The following is an 18,356-nucleotide window of genomic DNA, read 5'->3' as shown; positions in this document are numbered from 1 at the left end:
GCCCCCGGCCACCGCAGCAATGAAGCAGCCCCGTCCCCGGAGCCAGACCCAGTGCATGTGTGCAGCAACGTGCAGGGCATGCACGGCCACACCAGCCCCACTGCCACCTCCTGGGTGCTCCTGCAAAGGGCAGGAGCTGGCCCAGCCAAAGCCGGGGGGAGCCCCTGGGGTCGCAGCCCCTCGCCTGCAGCCACCGCACCCCCCCCCAACCCCGCTGCCGTGGTGTGTGGGGAACCAGGGGCATGAGCAGCACATCGAGCACACGGCTACGGTGGGGAGGACGGCTCCTCGCAGACGCTCAGACCTGAACGGGAGGTTTGCCAGCACAGGCCCTCCCTGAGCCAGCCCCGCTCCCGGCGTTGTTCACGGCCCGGGCTGACTCCAGGACACCTCGGCTGCGCTCGGCGGATCGGGCTGGATAACCGCGGCGCTTGGCTCCAGCCCTCAGCCCACCTGGGGATTTCAGTGCGGTCTGAGCACACAGCACGCCCGGCAGATAGGGACGGGCTCAAAGGTCCTGGCTGAGGTGCCCTCACCTCACCCGGAGCCCTGCTCGAGGCGAGACAGCCCCAGGCTGTCCAGACACCTCCGTCACCCCGCAAGGGTCCAGGCTCTGGGGCTGGAGGCAGGGAGGGGGCATGGGGCAACGTGAAAGAGGGAAGGGCTCTGGGCCAGATCCTGAAGTTCATCCCCAGTGAGCACAGCCAGCTTGGCAGCACTGAGCTCCCCTCTGCAGGGGCAGTGTCCTGGAGGATCCCCCTTGGGCTCTGGGGACCCTCCCCAAGGGCAGAGGCAGTGCCTGGTGCAGGGCAGGGGGCTGCCTGGCTCGCCCCCATGTCCCCAAGCTCCCCAAGCTCTCAGAAGAGACATTTGCATCCGAAATAGGAACGTGGTTCAGGAGCTGCCTGCAGCACGGGGCCAGGCGCGGAGCAGGTCCTGCTGCCTCCGCCGAGAGCCCTTGGGTGGCTGCTGTGGCGAGGGGAGCACAAAGGGAGACGTCTGCACTTTGCAGAGAGGAAACCTCCGTCTGCAGGAGTACAGGCGCTGCAGCACTGCCATCTCCGAGCCAGAGAGTTGGGGAAGAAAGGCCACAGCTCTGCTTTTTTTCCAGCTGCTGGTACCTGTGGGACTGCCACAGCCACAGCAGCGTGGGACGAGCCACGGGCACCCACCCGCCCCTCTCCCATCTCACGCCTCGGCACACACCAGCGGCGCAGACCCCAGCCCCATCCTCCAGCAAGAGATATCTCAAAAACCTCCCAAACCACACGCCCTGGCACTCCACGTGGATTAAACCAGCCCGTGCTGCGCAGGCAGGCGTTTTGCTGTGGTCTAGGTAAGACCAGGAGGAGCAGCACCCCAAAGGCTGCAGGACAAACCCCGCATCTGCTAGCACAGCGCCCTGCTCCGGGCAGAGGCAGGTGGGGAGCAGCATCCTCCAAGGCTGCAAACAGCACTTGAACGCAGGAGAGAGTGGCTCCCCCCATCCCGTGTCACTTACTTGATGAAGTAGAAGCCCCCGTGCAGCGTGGTGTCCACCTCCCAGCCTCGGGGCAGCCCTGGAAGGACACAGCAGAAGCGGCGGTCAGCCTTCCTCACCCCCACCTGCATCGCCACTGCCTGCTTCGGGTATTGCACGAGAGGGGAGCGTTGGGTCCCTGTCCCACCAGCCGTGGGTTTCAGAGACCGCAGGGAGTCTTTCTGCAGAAAGGGGCTCTTAAGACCCCCCCGGGAACACCTCTCCAACCCCACCGCAGGGGTTACAGAGGCTCGTGCGTCTCCAAGAAATGCGGCATCGCCTCGCACCTCATTCCAAGTCTGTCCCCCAAAACCCACCCCTGCTCGCCCAGCTGCTCGGGGGGCTCCAAGGCATTTCTGGAGCGTTTCACCACACGCCTCCAGCTGCCCTGAGAGAGGGCAGGGGGCACGCACGGGGAGCCAGGGTCCGTCCCTTACCGGCGCAGGAGAAGTGCCCGCTCTGGACGGAGTAACCCGTGCTGGGGTGCACCCAGCTCGTGGACTTGGTCTCGTCGCTGTGGAAGACAAGGGGAGACAGTGAGCACCATGGGGGGCTCGGGGAGGCCCTTTGCCAGGGTGGGGGCTTGGCAACACAAGAAACTTTTCCAGCCAAAGGAAAGGAAAGGAGCAGATTTTAGGGAAAGAGGTGAACGGCATCCACAAGGCAGCAGCCGGGACAGCAGCGAGCCCCGAGAAGGAAGAAAAGGGGAGCAAGCAGAGATGACCACAAGTGATAAGAAAGCAGCTGGACACTGAGGCTTGCAGCAGGCAGGACCCCTTGCTCCCAGCCTGGATTAAACCCCCCACCCCCTGCAGCCCCCCCAGCCGTGTGCCAAGCCAGGAGCGCAGCCCCCACCTGCCCACCGCGCCCCGTCCCCAGCCCCGTCCCCTTGGCACCCCCGGTCCCACCAGGCAGGCCCGTACTTGATGAAGAAGATGCGCCCGTCCCCGCAGACGCCGTAGGTCCACCTGCCCGGCAGGTCCAGCCACTCGATGTCATCGGCCATCGGGGCCAGCGGGCGCGGGGCAGCCCCGTCCTCCGCTCCCCGCGCGGCTCGGGAAGTGCGAGCCAGCTCCTGGTCCCCCCCCGAGCAAACACTTGCTCAGCTCAGACCTTCCACCCGGGCTCTGTTTGCTGCAAATAACCAAGGAGGGAAGAGGAAAAAAAAAAAAAAAAAAGAAAAAAAGAAAACCAAACCCATCAAGTTAACCCCCTCGGAGCCAGGCTGCCACCTCGCCCGCGAGCCGGGGTTCAGAGGGCACCTGCGCGGCAGCGGAGCAGGCACGGCTCCCCGGATGACTCTGCGGGGCTAGCCCATCGCAGCTTCCTCCCCTGCCTACTCAGTGTAATTACCGTCAATTAACTCCGGGTGAGTAATTATGGAGTTGTTCCTTCCCTCTCCTGTTCATTTTAAACAATGTCAAATTCTTCTCGCCGTCTGATCTCGCAGCCAAGCAGAGGCAGTATGTAGGGCACCCTGATGATTATCTGCAGCGCTTTCGGAGCTGCCCAGTGGGTATTTTCTCTCTGCTTGTTCTTAGCCATCAATTAAATGTCTTTTAAGGGGAAAGGTGGGGTCTGGGAGGCACCTGGGCTGGGTGACTGTGAAGGCGGCAATTGCCCTCGTGTCTCAGCGGCGCCTTGTCCAAGTTTCTCATGGCACAAGGAGGAAGGAAGGCGCTTGCTCAGGAGGGGCCCGAGAGGAAAAGGCAGGAGCTGGTCCCCGAAGGGGCTACTTCTGCTGAGCTTAAGCACAGTCCTCACTTCAGAGCTGTTCCCTGCCAGGATTTGGGAAAACACTTCACCCAAAGCCTTGGGAAGGATTTTCCTATAATTCTTTGAATACCTGGGTGAGAAAAACACACCCAGCGAGCCCACTGGGAGAGCAACGGGACCACGGCGGGGCAGGGGATGATGCCCCCGTCCCCAGCATTGTTTCACCGGGGCAGGCTCCATTTCATGGGAGAAAAACCTGGGTGCAAAGCACCACAACAGCGACACGTTGCCTTGTTGCAAGATTGGGCTTCTTGCCCGAATTCGGGCTGAGCCCCAGGGATAGCGTTACGCCGCACCCGCCCCAGTAGCTCCCGGCCACGCGAGCGAGGTCGGGGCGTCACCGCCCTTATCACGGCCCCATCGGCCACCCCGGCCCCGCCACGGAGCCCACGGGGCAGCTCCACGGGCTCTGGCACCACGATGTGCCCTGACATCAGGGGGGGGTCACGGTGTGGCCCCGGGGGAGCCAAAATGCAGCTGGGGCTTCGTGCTGGCTCGGTGCTGTGCTGCTTCATCGCAGGACAACCCGTCCCCTGGGACCACACAGCCATGTTAAATTGTTCCCATCATGTTTTTTTTTTTTTTTTTTAATATAGGGGAACCCCATCGTCAGCCCTGTGCCGGGAGATGGCCCAAGCTGGCTCAAGGCAGGAACAGTTTCACAAAGTCAAAACGCTGCTGAGAGGTCGGTCCCTAAACTGCCCTAATCCCATTCCAGCTCTCGGGGAGGCTCTGGGGATGACGAGGGCACTCCTGAAAACAAAGCTCTCCTCCCAGCCAGCCTGTCCCAGCGGCCACTTGCCAGCAGTTTCGTTTACTCAGAGTATCCTCCAACCTGACTCACTGCTTGCAGGGGATTAGTCCTCGGCGTGGACGTTGCAGTGACCTGCATCCCCCAGCAGCTCCGGGCACGGCTCCCGGCACTGCTGCAGAGGCACCGAGGGTGCCCGGAGCTCTCTCCATCGCAGCTTTCAGGACCGAGAGCTTTCAAAGCCGGTGCCCACTCGTCTCTACAGACACGGAACAGAAACTTTAGGAGCAGCAGATCCGAAGAGGCTTGCTCTGCAGCTATGGGGCTAAGAGCTCGCAGGGCACGGCACTTAACACCAAGCCCAGGGCAAAATCTCCCCGATTACTGCAGAATCACCCTCGCACGTCCCTCAAGGGGATGTCATGGTCAGGGTCCATGCGAGATAAGCTCAAAGATCCTCAAAGATTTCCTTCCTTCTCCATAACGCCCAGGGAGGGATGCGTTTCCCTGGCCATGGGTATCATCAAGATCCCCCTTGTTCATTTTGGAGTCATTTGTGGCAATTATGGGCTCATCCAACCAGGACTGTTGTAAGAAATCGGATGCTAGAAGCGAGCAGGAGCTGCTCGAGCCCAGGGGTGAGCGCCATGGAGGCTGCTGGAGGGCTGTGCCGGACCTTCAGCCAAGAATCCCGAGCAGCTCCCGGCTCTGTTCTGCCAGGTAAATAAATCAGCTTTTATTGTTTTCCACAGGAGAACCTTTTCCCCATTTCTTTATAACTTAATCCAATGGAAATTCAAAGGGGAAATACCAGCAGGGCTTGTTGTTTTCATTTGGTTTTAAACCCTTTTAAAAGCTCCTCGTTTGTTACCACACAGGTTAGGAGCAAGCAGACGCACACCGACGTTTTCTTTGGGAAAAATGCTCGTTTCTTATGTTTCCACAGGTGGTCCCGGGGTCCCCCCCCCCGCGCCAGGCACCGCCACCTCTGCCCCGTGCACCGCATCCATCCTTTAGCAGGGAATTCCCAATCTCCTATGGGACCATCCCGAGAGCCAAATCCCACATTCGCTGCCTCTGTAGCCCTGCACACCAGTGCCAAAAGGGATTTGTACCAGGACCAGGCCTATGGAGGAGATGGGGAAGAAAGCCCTGTGGATTTACTTGCTTGTAGCGTCAGTCCTCTGCAGGAGACAGCCCCTGAAAAGCCCAGGAGCTCTGGGTGAGCAGGGCAGCCCACTGCAGGGAGGCTGCGCGCTCAGAAACAGCTTTTGGGTGATGCTGCTTTGGGTGGAAGGACCTCAGCTTGCCCAGCCCTGCAGAGCAGCCACCGGTGGACACCTCCTGCTACGTGCCTGGTGCCGAGCCTTTTCTTCAAGCCACGGTGGCAGGGATCATGGGCAGAACAAAAGCAAAAGGGAAGCAAAGCACGCGGAAAAGGGCCGTGCTGGGTGAGCAATGAGGTGACACCGGCACCGCTGGGGCTTAATTGTTACTTAAGAGGCTGTCTGGCGTTAGCTGCGGTCTGACACCCAGCTCCACGCTCGCTGAGGGCAACTTGCCCTTTTGGGGGAAGATAAATGAAGGCATGAGAAGTTTCGTGCGTGGAGCCCTCGCAAGTCAGACGTGAGGAATGCCGCAAAGCCGGGTGGTTCTGCAAAGAAAGGGCTGGCTTAGAAAGGGCTGGCTTGTGGCACCGGCCCCACATTCACCTTCGCGCCCTGCCCTGCCGAGAGGTGAGGCGGTGGGTGAGAGCCAAGGGCAGCGTGCCGGGGCTGCGGGTGCTGCGGTACGGTTCTGGCACCACCTCCTGGACAGCAGCTTTTCTCCAGCTCCTTCCAGAAACGCAGCCGCAGCAGCGCAGGTCAGCAGCACTCCCGAAGCTGCGAGCGCTGCTCCCTCCCCAGCTCACCCACGCTGCAGCCTTGGTGAAGGAACCGCTGCAGCCCGTCCCCTGGATCCTCATCTGCTCTCTCCCAGCACCTCATTACATGGTGCTCGGCTAATTGCTCCAAGATTGCGCAGAGCCAGGCCGAGGACACGGTCACCACCTCACCGGAGCCACCTTGTTGCGCGCCGATGGGCAGCGGGAGCGCACTGCTCTCTTGGTGCTCCCAGCTCTCGTGGTGAGGCCAGGAACCCCCTCAAGCAGGAGGGAGAAGCGGAGCAGAGAGGCTAATGGCTTCAGTGCTCCTTGTGCCTGGCTGCAAAGTGCTCCTAATTTGATAAACGGGGCCAGCGAACGCCGTTGCTGGGAGCGCTCGTGGGTGCAGCTCGGTGGGTCCTACCCAGCTGGCGTGACGGAGCCCAGACAGCGAGATTGCAAGCAGATGTTTAACAGCCTCTTACAGCCACTCTGAGCAACGCATTTAACGTCTGGCACGGCAAGCAGCAGCTCCCAGACCTACCCCAGGCTCTCCGAGCTCGTGTAAGGCTTGTTACTGCAGCTCCCACCAGCCTGCACTGGAGGAGGCATGGAGAGGGGCCAGCAAAACACCCCCAGCTCTGAAAGTGAAACCTCTTTAATCTGCTCGTGCTTCCCCCTCGCCAGAAGCCTTAACCTCAGATCTGGTCTAAATTATCCGAGCTGGAACACAACCCGAAGCAGCAAGCTTAAAATAAGCAGCCTGGTGCGTGCCCAGGAAGGGGGAAAGGTGCTGAATGCAGCCACGGCGCGAGCCCCCGCTGCGGCTTTGTCCCTTCCTGGCACGGTGTGCGAGAGGCCCGGGACCTCGTCCCAGCTGCTCTCGGCCGAAGGCTGCTCCCTGCATGCAAAAAGCTTCGAGGCTGCAGCTGTTTTCTTCCCGACTGAGCTGCCTCAGCTTCCAGCCTCGGGGAAGCAAGCTGGCCAGCACTGCCCACAGGGTGCAGACGAGCTCACGCGGGGCCGTCACGCAGCCGGCAGGGTGGGAGCAGCTGGGCCGGGGTAATTTTAAACACGCTCATCCTATTACACAAACCTCCCCAGACGCACGGAACATCAAAGTCCTGTTTTTCTCCTGATGCTGCTGTGTATGCATTGGCTATTTTTCATGGCAGCTCTCTTCTCTGCAGACAGGCTTTGGGATTCAGCTTAAAATAGTGCCACCCGGAGCTGCTCAGACTGCATGTGTGGAAGAAACAGCAGGAACTGGTCCCTCAACAGCTTCGTTTTAGAGCTGGGGAGCCAACACAAAACCAAGTTTGCATCTTGAACCAGGAAGCTGTGCTGATAAAGACCTCCCTTCTTACTCTTTCTCACTCCAAAGCTTCACATCCAGCCTGTCACAGTGGAGCTGCTTACACCAAACAGCACATTTCTACATCTGTTTGTGTGTTTTTTTTTTTTCTTTTGCTAAAAGCAGCACCTACTGATTGAAAGAGGGAAAATGGAAGATGTGTCCGATGTCTAGCAAAGCGCTGTGTGCCATCCTGAGAGCAGGCAGAGAAAGCAATGAGTGTATGATGTGCTTGTACAGCTGGAAGGGCTACACAAAGCAGCAAATGTTTTTATTGCTAACAGGCTCGACCATTAGCAGCAGGGGCAGATGGATGCCTACTCCTAATGGCCTCTAATACCTTATACCCACAAGGCTAATGGACATCTTTCACAAGACATTTCGCCAACACCACAGAGACCCTGGGTTATATCCAAGGCACAGCCCATCAGTTCGCGGCCGCGCAGCTGAAGAGCACTGGGCTTTCCAGCAGAATTGCGATCACCGTGATTCACAACCCCTCTGCAGTTGTCACTGCCTTCTCCTGCCTCTAAGTTTCGGAAGAAACTTGCTTTTGTGGGACCAAACCAGCTCTGCAGCTGTATTAATTTGCAAATGACATTTCAGTGGATGCAGTCACTACCGACTACAAAAATAGCAGCTTATTTACTCCCCATGTGCTTTGCTGACAAACAAGTTCTTAAGTCCCATGGAGAAGATACAGCTCCCAGAGCAAGAACTGCTCTACTCTAACGCAGATAAATTGTCAACTAAACTCCAACTGCAGACTTCAGCGCTGATAAAGAAACCCCAGCAGGATTTCTGCGTTCCAGATGGCATCTTGATGCACTGCCAGATCCACAGAAGCCTTCATTTAGCACACTAACTGCATTTCTTTAAGCCATCACACTGAATAAAAGGAAATTACAATGCTCATTTAAGGCAGATTTTAGAGCCAGCAGAACAGGTGAATGCGACTTTAGAAAACTGCTGTGGTTCCCAGTAATTACATAGGTTTGCTCATTACATTCAACTACTGAATGTGGGATTACTGAGTACTCCGTGCAGTTCCCAAAATGTTTTTCCTTGTTTAGCTCAGCAGTTCTGTACCCCGATGCTGTTCCAGAAACAAATACAGGGCTAGGGTGATTCTAGAAGTGTCTGGAAAAGATGCAAGAATACAGTGAAAGATGGCTTGTGCTACAAGACAGAACAAATACCACCTCTGGTGTTATTCCAGAATTAGCTCTAAGCAGCATTTTTCCTTAAGGCATAAACTAAGCAGCCAGCAAGTTGGGAGTTCTCACCCTAAAACACTGCTCTAAAGAGGTGTGACCAACCCCAGGCCCTACAACTCATTCCAGACATTCCCGTGCCGTGATGCATCCCGTGAGGAACGCAGCCACCAGGGACGTCAGGAGGATGTTCGTCAGCAGCGGCTCTGGCCAAAATCCTCCCACCCAGCCTGGCCAGCCTCACGTCCCAGTAAGTCTTCTTGCTCGTGGTGAAAATGCCCACTATCCTAACAAATTTCCTGACCTAAAAGCGTGGAGTGACAGATCCTGGTTTACATAAAGCTAGGTCCTTCTGTAAAACCAGTTATGGCAGGTAATGCCGTGCAGCACTAGGTGTCACTGGACATCGCCACCTTCCTGTGCTCTCACCTATCCTGAGCTCCTCAAAAGCATTTTGTTCTTAGTTCATTGCAACATAAGAGAATAAGGATTCACTGTGCTAACGTCCAACGCTATGCAGCAAAATACAGAAGTGTTTGGGCTCTTCTAATTAAAGAAGGATCAGATGTTCGGCACCCTCAGGTCACTTCTACTCACAAGGTGACACCTCAGATTTATTTCAGTGCAGAAACTTGGAAGTGCTTCAGGAAAAAAAGAAGAAAACCTTCAAAACCACACAGTAATCATAGTTACACAGTTGTGCTAACCAGTAAGCAAAGCAAAACTACAGTATTCTTTGTCAATTAGAGCAACAAAACGTTAGCACCTCCGCTTACACCAAGCCAACACCCAACGTGAACACGAGCAATTGCACATTTTGGGTCAATTTAAAAGCTCCATCAGTACAGGAGCCCTTACAGTCATGCAGTTACTGGTTCAGAGCTTACAGCCTGCTCCCAAATTACTACCACCTCTGTAACACCAATTCTGACAAAGCATTTAACATTCTCAAAGCGAAATATACGGGCACGAGTTGGGCTTCAGCACCGTTACACGACATCTCCCATCAGCTCTTCCAAAGAAAAGAACAGCACAGCATTATCTTGCAAATATCTTTATTACAATTTACAGATTAGTTCTGAATAGTTTTGTTATGTACAGAAATATAACTTTAGATATAAAAAACCCAACAAACTCGACACAAATCAATTAAAATCTGTATAAAGCCAATGTTGAAGGTTTTCTAACTTTCTCTAAATTATACAAAAATAAAATCTGATAATTACAGTTTTGATTTAAAGTTCAACAAGTATTATTTTTCATGTTTCACTCCAAACGCACATGTACACATCCTGTAAGACAACTTTAAGTTATGTTATAGGGAAGATGGTGACAAAAAAAATTAACTTGCTCATAAATTTAGTGTTAGAATAACTTCCTACCACCACTGGATACTCTGGAAGTATGAGGTTTGAGAGGAGGGAAAAAAACTTACCCAAGCAGGCACGTTTCTCTGAGAATCAGCAGTTTTAGAACAGAGTGCTCGATACACTGCAGGTTGAAAAAAAATAATCTCAGATATCAGAAGTATTTTTGGAAGGAACAGTTTTCAACCTAGCTTGTAGATAATTTGTCAATTCTGTTCATTTCCAGCTGTAGTCTTTCCCAAGCCTCTGCAAAAAGTTGATCGGTGTCTGCAGGTGTTAATTCACATCACCCTAGAGTTTTGTTTTTTTTTTATGAACACCACTACACCAAGTTAACCAGAGTAATTGAAGCAGCAGCAAACTTTACAAGACCAAATAAACTAGGAGTGTCATGGAAAAAAGCTCTCGTATATTTTACCAAGAGCGACGAACAGCATTTTTACTTATCAGTCACGCTAGGACCATATGTCAACAATTTTTCTCTAATTCTAACACATTAATCATCCCGCGTGCTCTTCCCTAAACAAAACAGCAGAACACCTGTTATCAAATACGATACAGGAAAATTAGCTCCTAAAAACTGAAAGCCAATCCATAGGATTCAAGGGCATGATTTATGATTTCACAACCAAAATAATCTTTTTTAGAAAAGAATGTGGTTTTTTATTCCACAAGGATTCAAATAACATTGTTGCATGGCTTTCAATTAGCCAATCCAAATGGCTGCCCGAGTTTCAGCCGTATTTTATGTGACAACTCTACTATATCTCAGTTAACTCTCTTAATTTCATAATTAACACTTCTAACACGTAGCAGAGAAAGGCAATTTTTAAATCCAAAGAACAAACTTTATGGAAAAAGTGTAAATCCCAAAACTCTGAAATTTGAGACAATTAAAATCGCCAGAAGCATGGCAAGATGAAGCAGAAAACTCCGTAAAGCTTTGTGAAGCTCTTTTCTCCACGTATCCATAACTTCTTTTGAATTCAAAATTGAAGAGATTAAATGAGATGACAAATTTCAAGTGTTTCTAGGCCTCTTCCTTACAAAAATAGAGGCACTCCTAGTCAGCTGAATGAACAAAATAGCAAATCATTTACTCACACCATTTTTTGCAAACAGATACGAATTCTTTAGATCTGACTGGTATTTATTCCATTGCATGACCTCATTCCTGCTTGGGTTACAGCCATACAACATCTTCCAGGTCCAAATGCATATCCAAACTGTGCTGCTCTTTTATTTTGACTGAAACAATTAAACATTTTAAGTTACAAACACAAATAAGGAGTGTTTTCCTTCCACCGAGGACCTCAACTTTCAGATCCCGAACGTGAAATGTTATTTTGGTACCAAATGAACAAAAGTGCAGACGCAGAGAGGTATTAATACTGGCTTCTGGTAAAGAACACAGCACTCTGTAGTCTTAGATTTCCAGAAAGGTAATTCTCCTTACATGTACCAGATAAAAGAAATACAAAGAGCACTCCACTTCAATCAGGAAGCAGAATCAATTAGGGTGAAGTTGCTCTGAGATTACCTAAAGACCTACGGCCTAGTTCCACACATGCAGCTATCTCAATTCAGACCATCAGCCACAGCTTTGATATGTACCTTGAAGCTTCAATTATTGATCAGGATGAGGCCTTTCACTGCCCTGAAAGCAAAGCGGCTTGGTGCACAAGCAGCCAACACCCTTTGGAACAGTACTGGGTAAAGGTACTACTTAAATAAAGACAAACCAAAGGGCTTAGAGTGCACCAGAGTTCCCCTGAATCCCCCAGTGTGCTAGACTGAAATATTAAGACATTAAAGCGTTACATCAACACTCAAACAATTAGATTGCACACAAAACTGGGACCTTAAAAAGGAAGCAAAAAAGCATCCGCTTTGTGCAGTAAAGTTAACATCATGAGCTAACAAAATCGGAGACTTTTGTATAGGTTAGAGAAAATGGAGAACCACAAACAAATAGCACATGCCTTTACAAACTTTAAATCAAAACTGCAATAACTAGGTTCTGAGCTCCATAAATATTTCCTTCAAAATATGTTTGCTTTTTCAAAGTGCAAAATTCCAACTGAATAGCCACCACTTCTCAACATACGGCAGACAAGGCATTTTTGGAATGGATTTAACCTAAAGCAGTCTGTTTCTCAAATGGTACTGAAGAGGAATGCAATTATACCACCCTCACCCTTGTTGATACTCAAAAGGTTTTGTTTGGATGTCAAAAATGGGATACACATAGGTATATTCGTTGGCTGAATATTAAACTGGGAAAAAGTGTTAGAATCCCACTTTTCTCCCCATTTCAAAACAGCACACGCAGCTGCCACTTCTTGGTTTGAAGATTTTCATGAGTGCTTCGGGTCACACACAACTACCAGGTCTTTTAAGGTGCTAGAAGAGATCAACCCCCTTGGAGTAGGTTTCTCGGAGTCTATTTAAAACTCTCTGTCTGTGCTCTGTGGTGAAGCAGTACCCTATGGCTTCTTCTGTTTCTTGGATACGTTTCTGGAACCTGCAACCATCTCGGGCAAGCTCTTCCCAGGGTCCTTTCCGATCCTCCTCGCTGCTGACGTAATACTCAGTAACTTTTTCAAGGAAGGTTACCTGGAAAAGACAAGCCATTTATCAAAGTGTTAGCCAAATACTCACGCAAAAGGAGCTTAAACCTTATCTGCACACACAATTATTTAAAAATAAAAGTTGTCTAAAATACCAACAAACACTCAGGTGTGCTACCAGTTCATGCTAGGTCTCTGAACCAGCAGGGAAGGAGTGTGTTTCACCTCTCAGGTTTAAAAGCAACCTCACGTGCAGCTGCTGACTTCTCCCTCCACCCCAAGCAGTGCTCAGACTACCAGGTAGTCCCTAAACAGTTGCCTAAGAGGGGGCTGGATATCAGAGCACACAATGCTCCCTGCGAAATAACAGCCCCCCAGCACCATTTTAACCTCTCACAGACACAGTTCCTGCAGGTTATTCTGGAGGATATACCAGAACACTCATTTAAGACTAGATGTTACCAACCAGTTTCTGATTAGTACATCATACAAAAAGCGAGAGCCATTGTTCTGTGGAATGAGTAATCATGTGAGTCAACTTGAGTGCCTGATAAGAAATCTTACTATGCTGCATTTAAGGAATCAACACTCATCACCGTATGACTGGAACAAACTCATCTGTTCAGTGCCATTATCAGTGGTAAGCTCATGGAAGGAAATGAAGTCAGCTGGGGCACTTTAAACCGAATGCAAATTTTTTCCACTCTTCATTATTCTTAAGAAAATGAAAAAACCTTGTAGGGTCAGGGTCTAAACTCAACAGTACTTAGCTGATTGCTATATAAAGATTCAAGTCTTTCTCTTATCAAGTGATAAGCGAAAGAGAAACTAGTTCAGATGCCTGCAGAATTGTGTGTGGCTTTTTATTTAGCTACATAAAAGGCTTAAAATCGAAGGACAAACTAACTAGCTGTCAAAGTTCCCTTGACTCTCAGGCTAGGACCAATTCTTGAAGACAAGGAAACTGCTGTAGTTGTATCAGTATACTCTAATTTGCTGCAGGAAGACCAGGAAGAAAACTGTGGAGGCAGAAAACACTTACTGCTCTATTCCTGCATTTTATTAACAGAAACCCCCAGTTTCACACCCCGTTCATGTCAGCATAATGAGAAGTGTAGGATGAGATGGCTTTGTGTGGTACTGCCACCTTCTAACCCTCACAGAAAACATGAAGGTGAGAGTTAGAGGAGAGGTGACCTACAGGAATACCCACCAGAAGACGCAGAGCCCCAAGGGACCGTGCTGAAAGCAAACCCCAGAGGTCACCCAGTTCCAGTGCAGCCATCCCAAATTACTAGGAGTGGTCTGGGAAGCGTGGGCATCAGACCCCACATGCACTGCGAACACACGCGCTATCCCGCAAGTGACACAAACACTCCCAGGCTTTAGGGCTGTACAAACACGAATATTGCTGCTGTTTGCATGATGCCACAGAGGAAACAGCCCTGTGCGGGGCAAAGGACTCCAAGGTTTCCTGGGTAGGCACTGGTCACTGCTCGGCGACCTCTGCTCCCCTTTGCTGGCAGGCCTAATTAGGTACCTGCCTTCAGGCACCCGGCGCTGTTACATCAGCCTGTCCCTTAGCGCGTTACTACCTTTCAGCCTTTTTACATCAGTCTAAGATACCCTTGGGCACAATTACTGGATTTTGTAACAACGCACTAAATATTGCGTCTAGACCATTGTTCTTTCACCGTGTCACTAGATTACTGTAAATTAGTCTAAAAAAATTATTACTGCAGTCAAGAAGTGCTGTTAAGCGTACACATCTGCCACGCAACGAGATTTTAGGGCATGGCAGCATGAACTTACAGCAGGACTCACCAGTGCTACAGCATTTCAGACACATGCAGTCAGATACAAAGGTCCTCTTGCAAAAACTGTTTTCCATTTAGGTGGCAAAGCAGTGGTTTGTCTTGTGTTAACCTTCTAAGTTTGTAACCACCACCTGCCCCGGCAAGAGCAGGTATGAAGTGAAGTCCAAGCCAGGCTCTCAGGGAAGCAAAATCTGTGCTGTAAGAATGCTAAAGAAAGCAGGATACAACTTGTCTTTGTTGCTATCTTGTTACACCAGGGCATTATCCTGGGACTTGGTATCACAAGCTATTACTCACACAAAGGTATGAAGTGTCAGGCAAGACCCAGAGGAATATCTCGTGTCTGAAAAGCAGTCGTGTCCATCTGTAGCATCTCAAAACCTTTTAGAGGGCAAATCTATTTACCTGAATCCTAGCACATGCACTAACGTTTAACACACCGACACTTCGAAACACACTACACCTCTAGCTAGCATTCAAAAGCCTAGTTCCGTTACATCCTTTTTTATAAAGACTGCTGAATTATAAGTAATCTCTTAATCAGAATTAGGAGCGTTAAAGCACTTCTACTGAAAGTTTTAACAGCTTACTGCAGCATGTGATAACCCAAAACTGAAGAGTTCCTACTCCCAAAGACTTTTGCTGTCTAGAACTCAAAAAGTAGGCTTGACATACTCCTAGATACTTACCTACACTTAAGGTTCAGTTACACTGTGCACAAAGAAGTCCTAAAATACTTTATCAACACGAATCACAACAGAATAGGGTGCTTTCCAGGGGCAAAACTTAGATCACAATTCTCATCTGTTCGTCTGATGATGGAAGCTACATTAGAACGCAAACACAGAATTAAAGCTGTCTTTAAAAGCAGCTCAACTTCCAGTCTAGAAACTGAAGCATAAAGAAATTCTGTGCCCCGTGTGACTGAATTACAAAGCCTCCCATCACGTATGAGGCACACTGATTGCAGTCAAATAATTAGACCATAAGCTCACGGGGTATGATCTGCCACCACCGCGGCTGGAATCCTGGTGCAAATGACCTCACCCACCCACATACCACTTAGCTGATCCCAAACAAAAACAACAACAAAAAAATACCTTTTTCCGCTTGGTACTTCTACATTTCTCACCCAAAAGAATGCCATGCTGCACCAAGTCTGTGACACCACAGTTATGTTTTTCCAGCTGTACCCGACAGACAGTTAAGTGACTATGCTCAGAAGTGCCCAAACTCGGCCCCTCTGTTCCTTTTGAGCCAGGCTTCCCTTTCTTCTCTGCTGTTTGGAAGGGTGCCTTGAAATTTAAAGGATTATAAGGATCGTCTGAGGTACAGAATGAGTTCCAAAGTTTCAAGTTTTCTGCCTCATCCACGCTGCTACACTCCCACTCGTCATGCTCTTCAGAACTGAGGTGAGGAGAGCCTGAAGATGAGTCTGCCCATGAAGAATCCTCCTCCTCCTCGTCCTCCTCCTCTTCCACATCTGACCCACAGTGCATATCCTTTCCTGGACTGCTGGAAGATGTCTGAATGGTCGCCGTAAAGTTCTGCGGGTTGTAAGGATCCAGGCTGAAGAAGGAATTCCAGAGGTGCAACCTTTCCCCGCTCTGGCTCCCGTCGTCTGAATCCGAGAGGAGCCCTTCGCTGTCAAACCCATCATCATCATTATCATCCCAGTCTTCCTCCTCATCATCACCCGCACTCTCCTCCCCGCTAGAGGTTCCCCCTAGGATATAGTCTATTAACTTATTAGCACACGCAGGCCTGGCTGAAATTGGAAGGTTTCGCTCGATTTCTGAGTCCTCGTCGCCCTCTGCGGCCAAAGCTCCCACCTCAAGCTCCCCTTTCGGGGTAGGGGAGCCCCTCGCCGCCTCCTGCTCGTCGGGCTTCCACGGCTCCCCGGCGGCTCCCCTGTGCTGCTGCTCCTCCTCCAGGCTGTGGTAGCCGTGGTCGGGCTCGGGCACGACGAGGAGCCGCTGCTGGAGGAACTCGAGCCGCTTGCTCCGGAGCAGCTCCACCTCGGGCAGCCCCCCGCCGCCCCTCCAGGCCTCGCCGGGGGGCTCGGCGCTCAGCGGCCGGGGCAGGCGGCTCTTGGCGGAGCTGCCGCTTCCCAAAACGAAGGAAAAAAAATCCCCGCTCCGCACCGCGAGGGCGGCCGGGCCGCTCCGCACCCCCCCGGCTCCCTCCTGCCCCTTCTCCTCGGCCCGGCGGAGCGAGGGGAGAGGCTCCGGCGGCGGGGGAGCCCCGGTGGCGGGGCACAGGGCGCTGCTGAGAGCCGGGCCGGGCCGCAGGCGGTGAAGGAGGGCGGGCAGCGGCGAGAGGAGCTGCGAGGCGAGGCGCAGCCACGAGAAGGACGGGCTGGCCTGGGCCGGCCCGGGGGCGGCGGGGGCCGCGCTGGGCACGGCCAGCTTGGGCCAAAGCGGGGAGAAACCCAGCAGGGAAGCGGCGCGGGCTCGCCCCGGCACGGGGCTGCTCCGTTCTCGGCCGCTCGGCTCCATGAGGGTGAGGGGGAGGCTCCTCAGAGCGGCCCGGGGGCGGCGGAGGGCGGCTCCCCGCGGGGGCCCGGCGCCATCCCGGGCCGGGCCGGGCCGGGGAGGCGGCGGCGGCCGCTACAAAATGGCGGCGGGGGCGCGAGCGCCGCGGCTCCGCGCTGCCCCCTCCCACCCGCGAGGGGCGGGGCGGGAGCGGAGGGCAGGAGCTGTCCGTCAAGGGGCGCCGCCGCAGCTGATTGGGTGGAACCGAGGTCCCGCCCCCCTCGTAGTGGGAGGTGGGAGGAGGAGGCACCGCCCGGCGGCACCGCGCAGGGATTGCGTCAGCCGCCGCGCGGCACAGCGCCCCCTGGGGGAGGGGAGGGGAGGGGCGGGGGGGGCAGCCGTGGCGGGGCGGCCCTGACAGGGACAGGGGGACGTGGGGACACATGGACACAAGGGACACGGGGACACGGCTACGGGGACCCATGGACATGGGGACATGGGACACAGGGACACAGGGGCAAGAACACGGCGACACACAGACACGGGGACATGGGACATGGACACAGACACATGGCTACGGGGACCCATGGACACAGGGACACGTGGACATGGGGACATGGGACACAAGGACATGGGGACACGGACACAGGGACAAGAATGTGCAGACAGAAATGGACACACACAGCTGCTAGGACACGGACATGGGAACACGGACATGGGGACACAGACACGGGGACACAGGACATGGATACACAGACACACAGCTACGGGGACGCGGACGTGGGGACATGGGATGCAGGGACTCAGGGACAAGAACATGGGTACACAGACACAGATGGACACAGGACATGGACACATGGCTACAGAGACATGGAGACACGGCTACAGGGACATAGGACAGACATGGGGACATGAGACACAAGGACACGTGGAGAGGGACGTGGGAACAAGAACACGGGGACATAGACATGGACACGGGGACACAAACACGTGGGGATACAACGACACAGATACGGAGACATGAACACAGGGACACAGGGAGATGGCGACAGGGACACAGGGAGATGATGACAGGGACACAGACATGGACACATGGCAACACGGACACGTGGGACACAGCAACAGGGATATGGACATGGCAGCACAGGGACATGGGGACACGGTGGGTCCTGTGGCACAGGCCAGCCCAGTTATCAGCAGCCAGGCCGGGTGTGGGGTGCGGGGAGCTGCACCCACCTGCAGCAAGACCTGGGCTGGCTCGGTGAGCAGCTGAGGTGGGGATGTGACAAGGTCAAATGGCACGTTCATTAGGTTTAATTGGTGACTGAGATACACCGTGCTGGGTTTGCCACAGGCACGCTTAGTCAGTCTGCGGGGTAATTATGGGAATAAAAATTATTCCATGCTCGGCAGAAAGAGCGGGGCCGGGACACGTGCCATGGTGCGTGGGGTGGGACAGCAACTCTGTCCCCATCCCTGTCCCCATCCAGCCCTGCAGAACCGCAGGGAGACGAGAGGCTCCCCCTGGCCCCGTGCACTTCATCGCCTTCAATTTAACACCATTGTGCCACGGCCAGGAGGGTCCCAGCCGTGGCGAAGTGCCGGCTGCAGAAGCCTCTGTACAAACCCCATATCCCCCCCGCCCCATGC

At 52.9% G+C, this 18,356-nt stretch overlaps 2 protein-coding genes across 3 annotated transcripts in view; both read right to left on the bottom strand.

Moving 5' to 3' along the window:
- Nucleotides 1–2,505, bottom strand: part of PLEKHA6 (pleckstrin homology domain containing A6) — a 48,729-nt gene extending 46,224 nt beyond the window's left edge. Inside the window, exons 1-3 of one of the 2 annotated variants that reach the window (XM_050715326.1) lie at nucleotides 2,443–2,505; nucleotides 1,957–2,033; nucleotides 1,502–1,559 (exon numbers count right to left, since the gene is read on the bottom strand). The gene's annotated coding sequence lies outside the window, so the exon portion shown is untranslated. The remainder of the gene's footprint in view (nucleotides 1–1,501; nucleotides 1,560–1,956; nucleotides 2,034–2,442) is intronic. The other variant, XM_035561415.2, reaches the window with a different exon arrangement.
- Nucleotides 2,506–9,516: 7,011 nt separating this feature from the next.
- Nucleotides 9,517–16,860, bottom strand: PPP1R15B (protein phosphatase 1 regulatory subunit 15B). The gene is made up of 2 exons (XM_035561416.1): nucleotides 15,333–16,860; nucleotides 9,517–12,461 (listed from the first exon to the last, which is right to left on the bottom strand). The coding sequence occupies exons 1-2, from the start codon at nucleotides 16,728–16,730 to the stop codon at nucleotides 12,249–12,251; spliced, it is 1,611 nt and encodes a 536-aa protein (XP_035417309.1). The 5' UTR covers nucleotides 16,731–16,860; the 3' UTR covers nucleotides 9,517–12,248.
- Nucleotides 16,861–18,356: the final 1,496 nt, after the last annotated feature.

This window comes from Cygnus atratus, chromosome 24, assembly GCF_013377495.2.
Source record: "Cygnus atratus isolate AKBS03 ecotype Queensland, Australia chromosome 24, CAtr_DNAZoo_HiC_assembly, whole genome shotgun sequence".
Lineage (NCBI taxonomy): Eukaryota > Metazoa > Chordata > Aves > Anseriformes > Anatidae > Cygnus > Cygnus atratus.
This window is presented reverse-complemented; position numbering and strand designations above follow the sequence as displayed.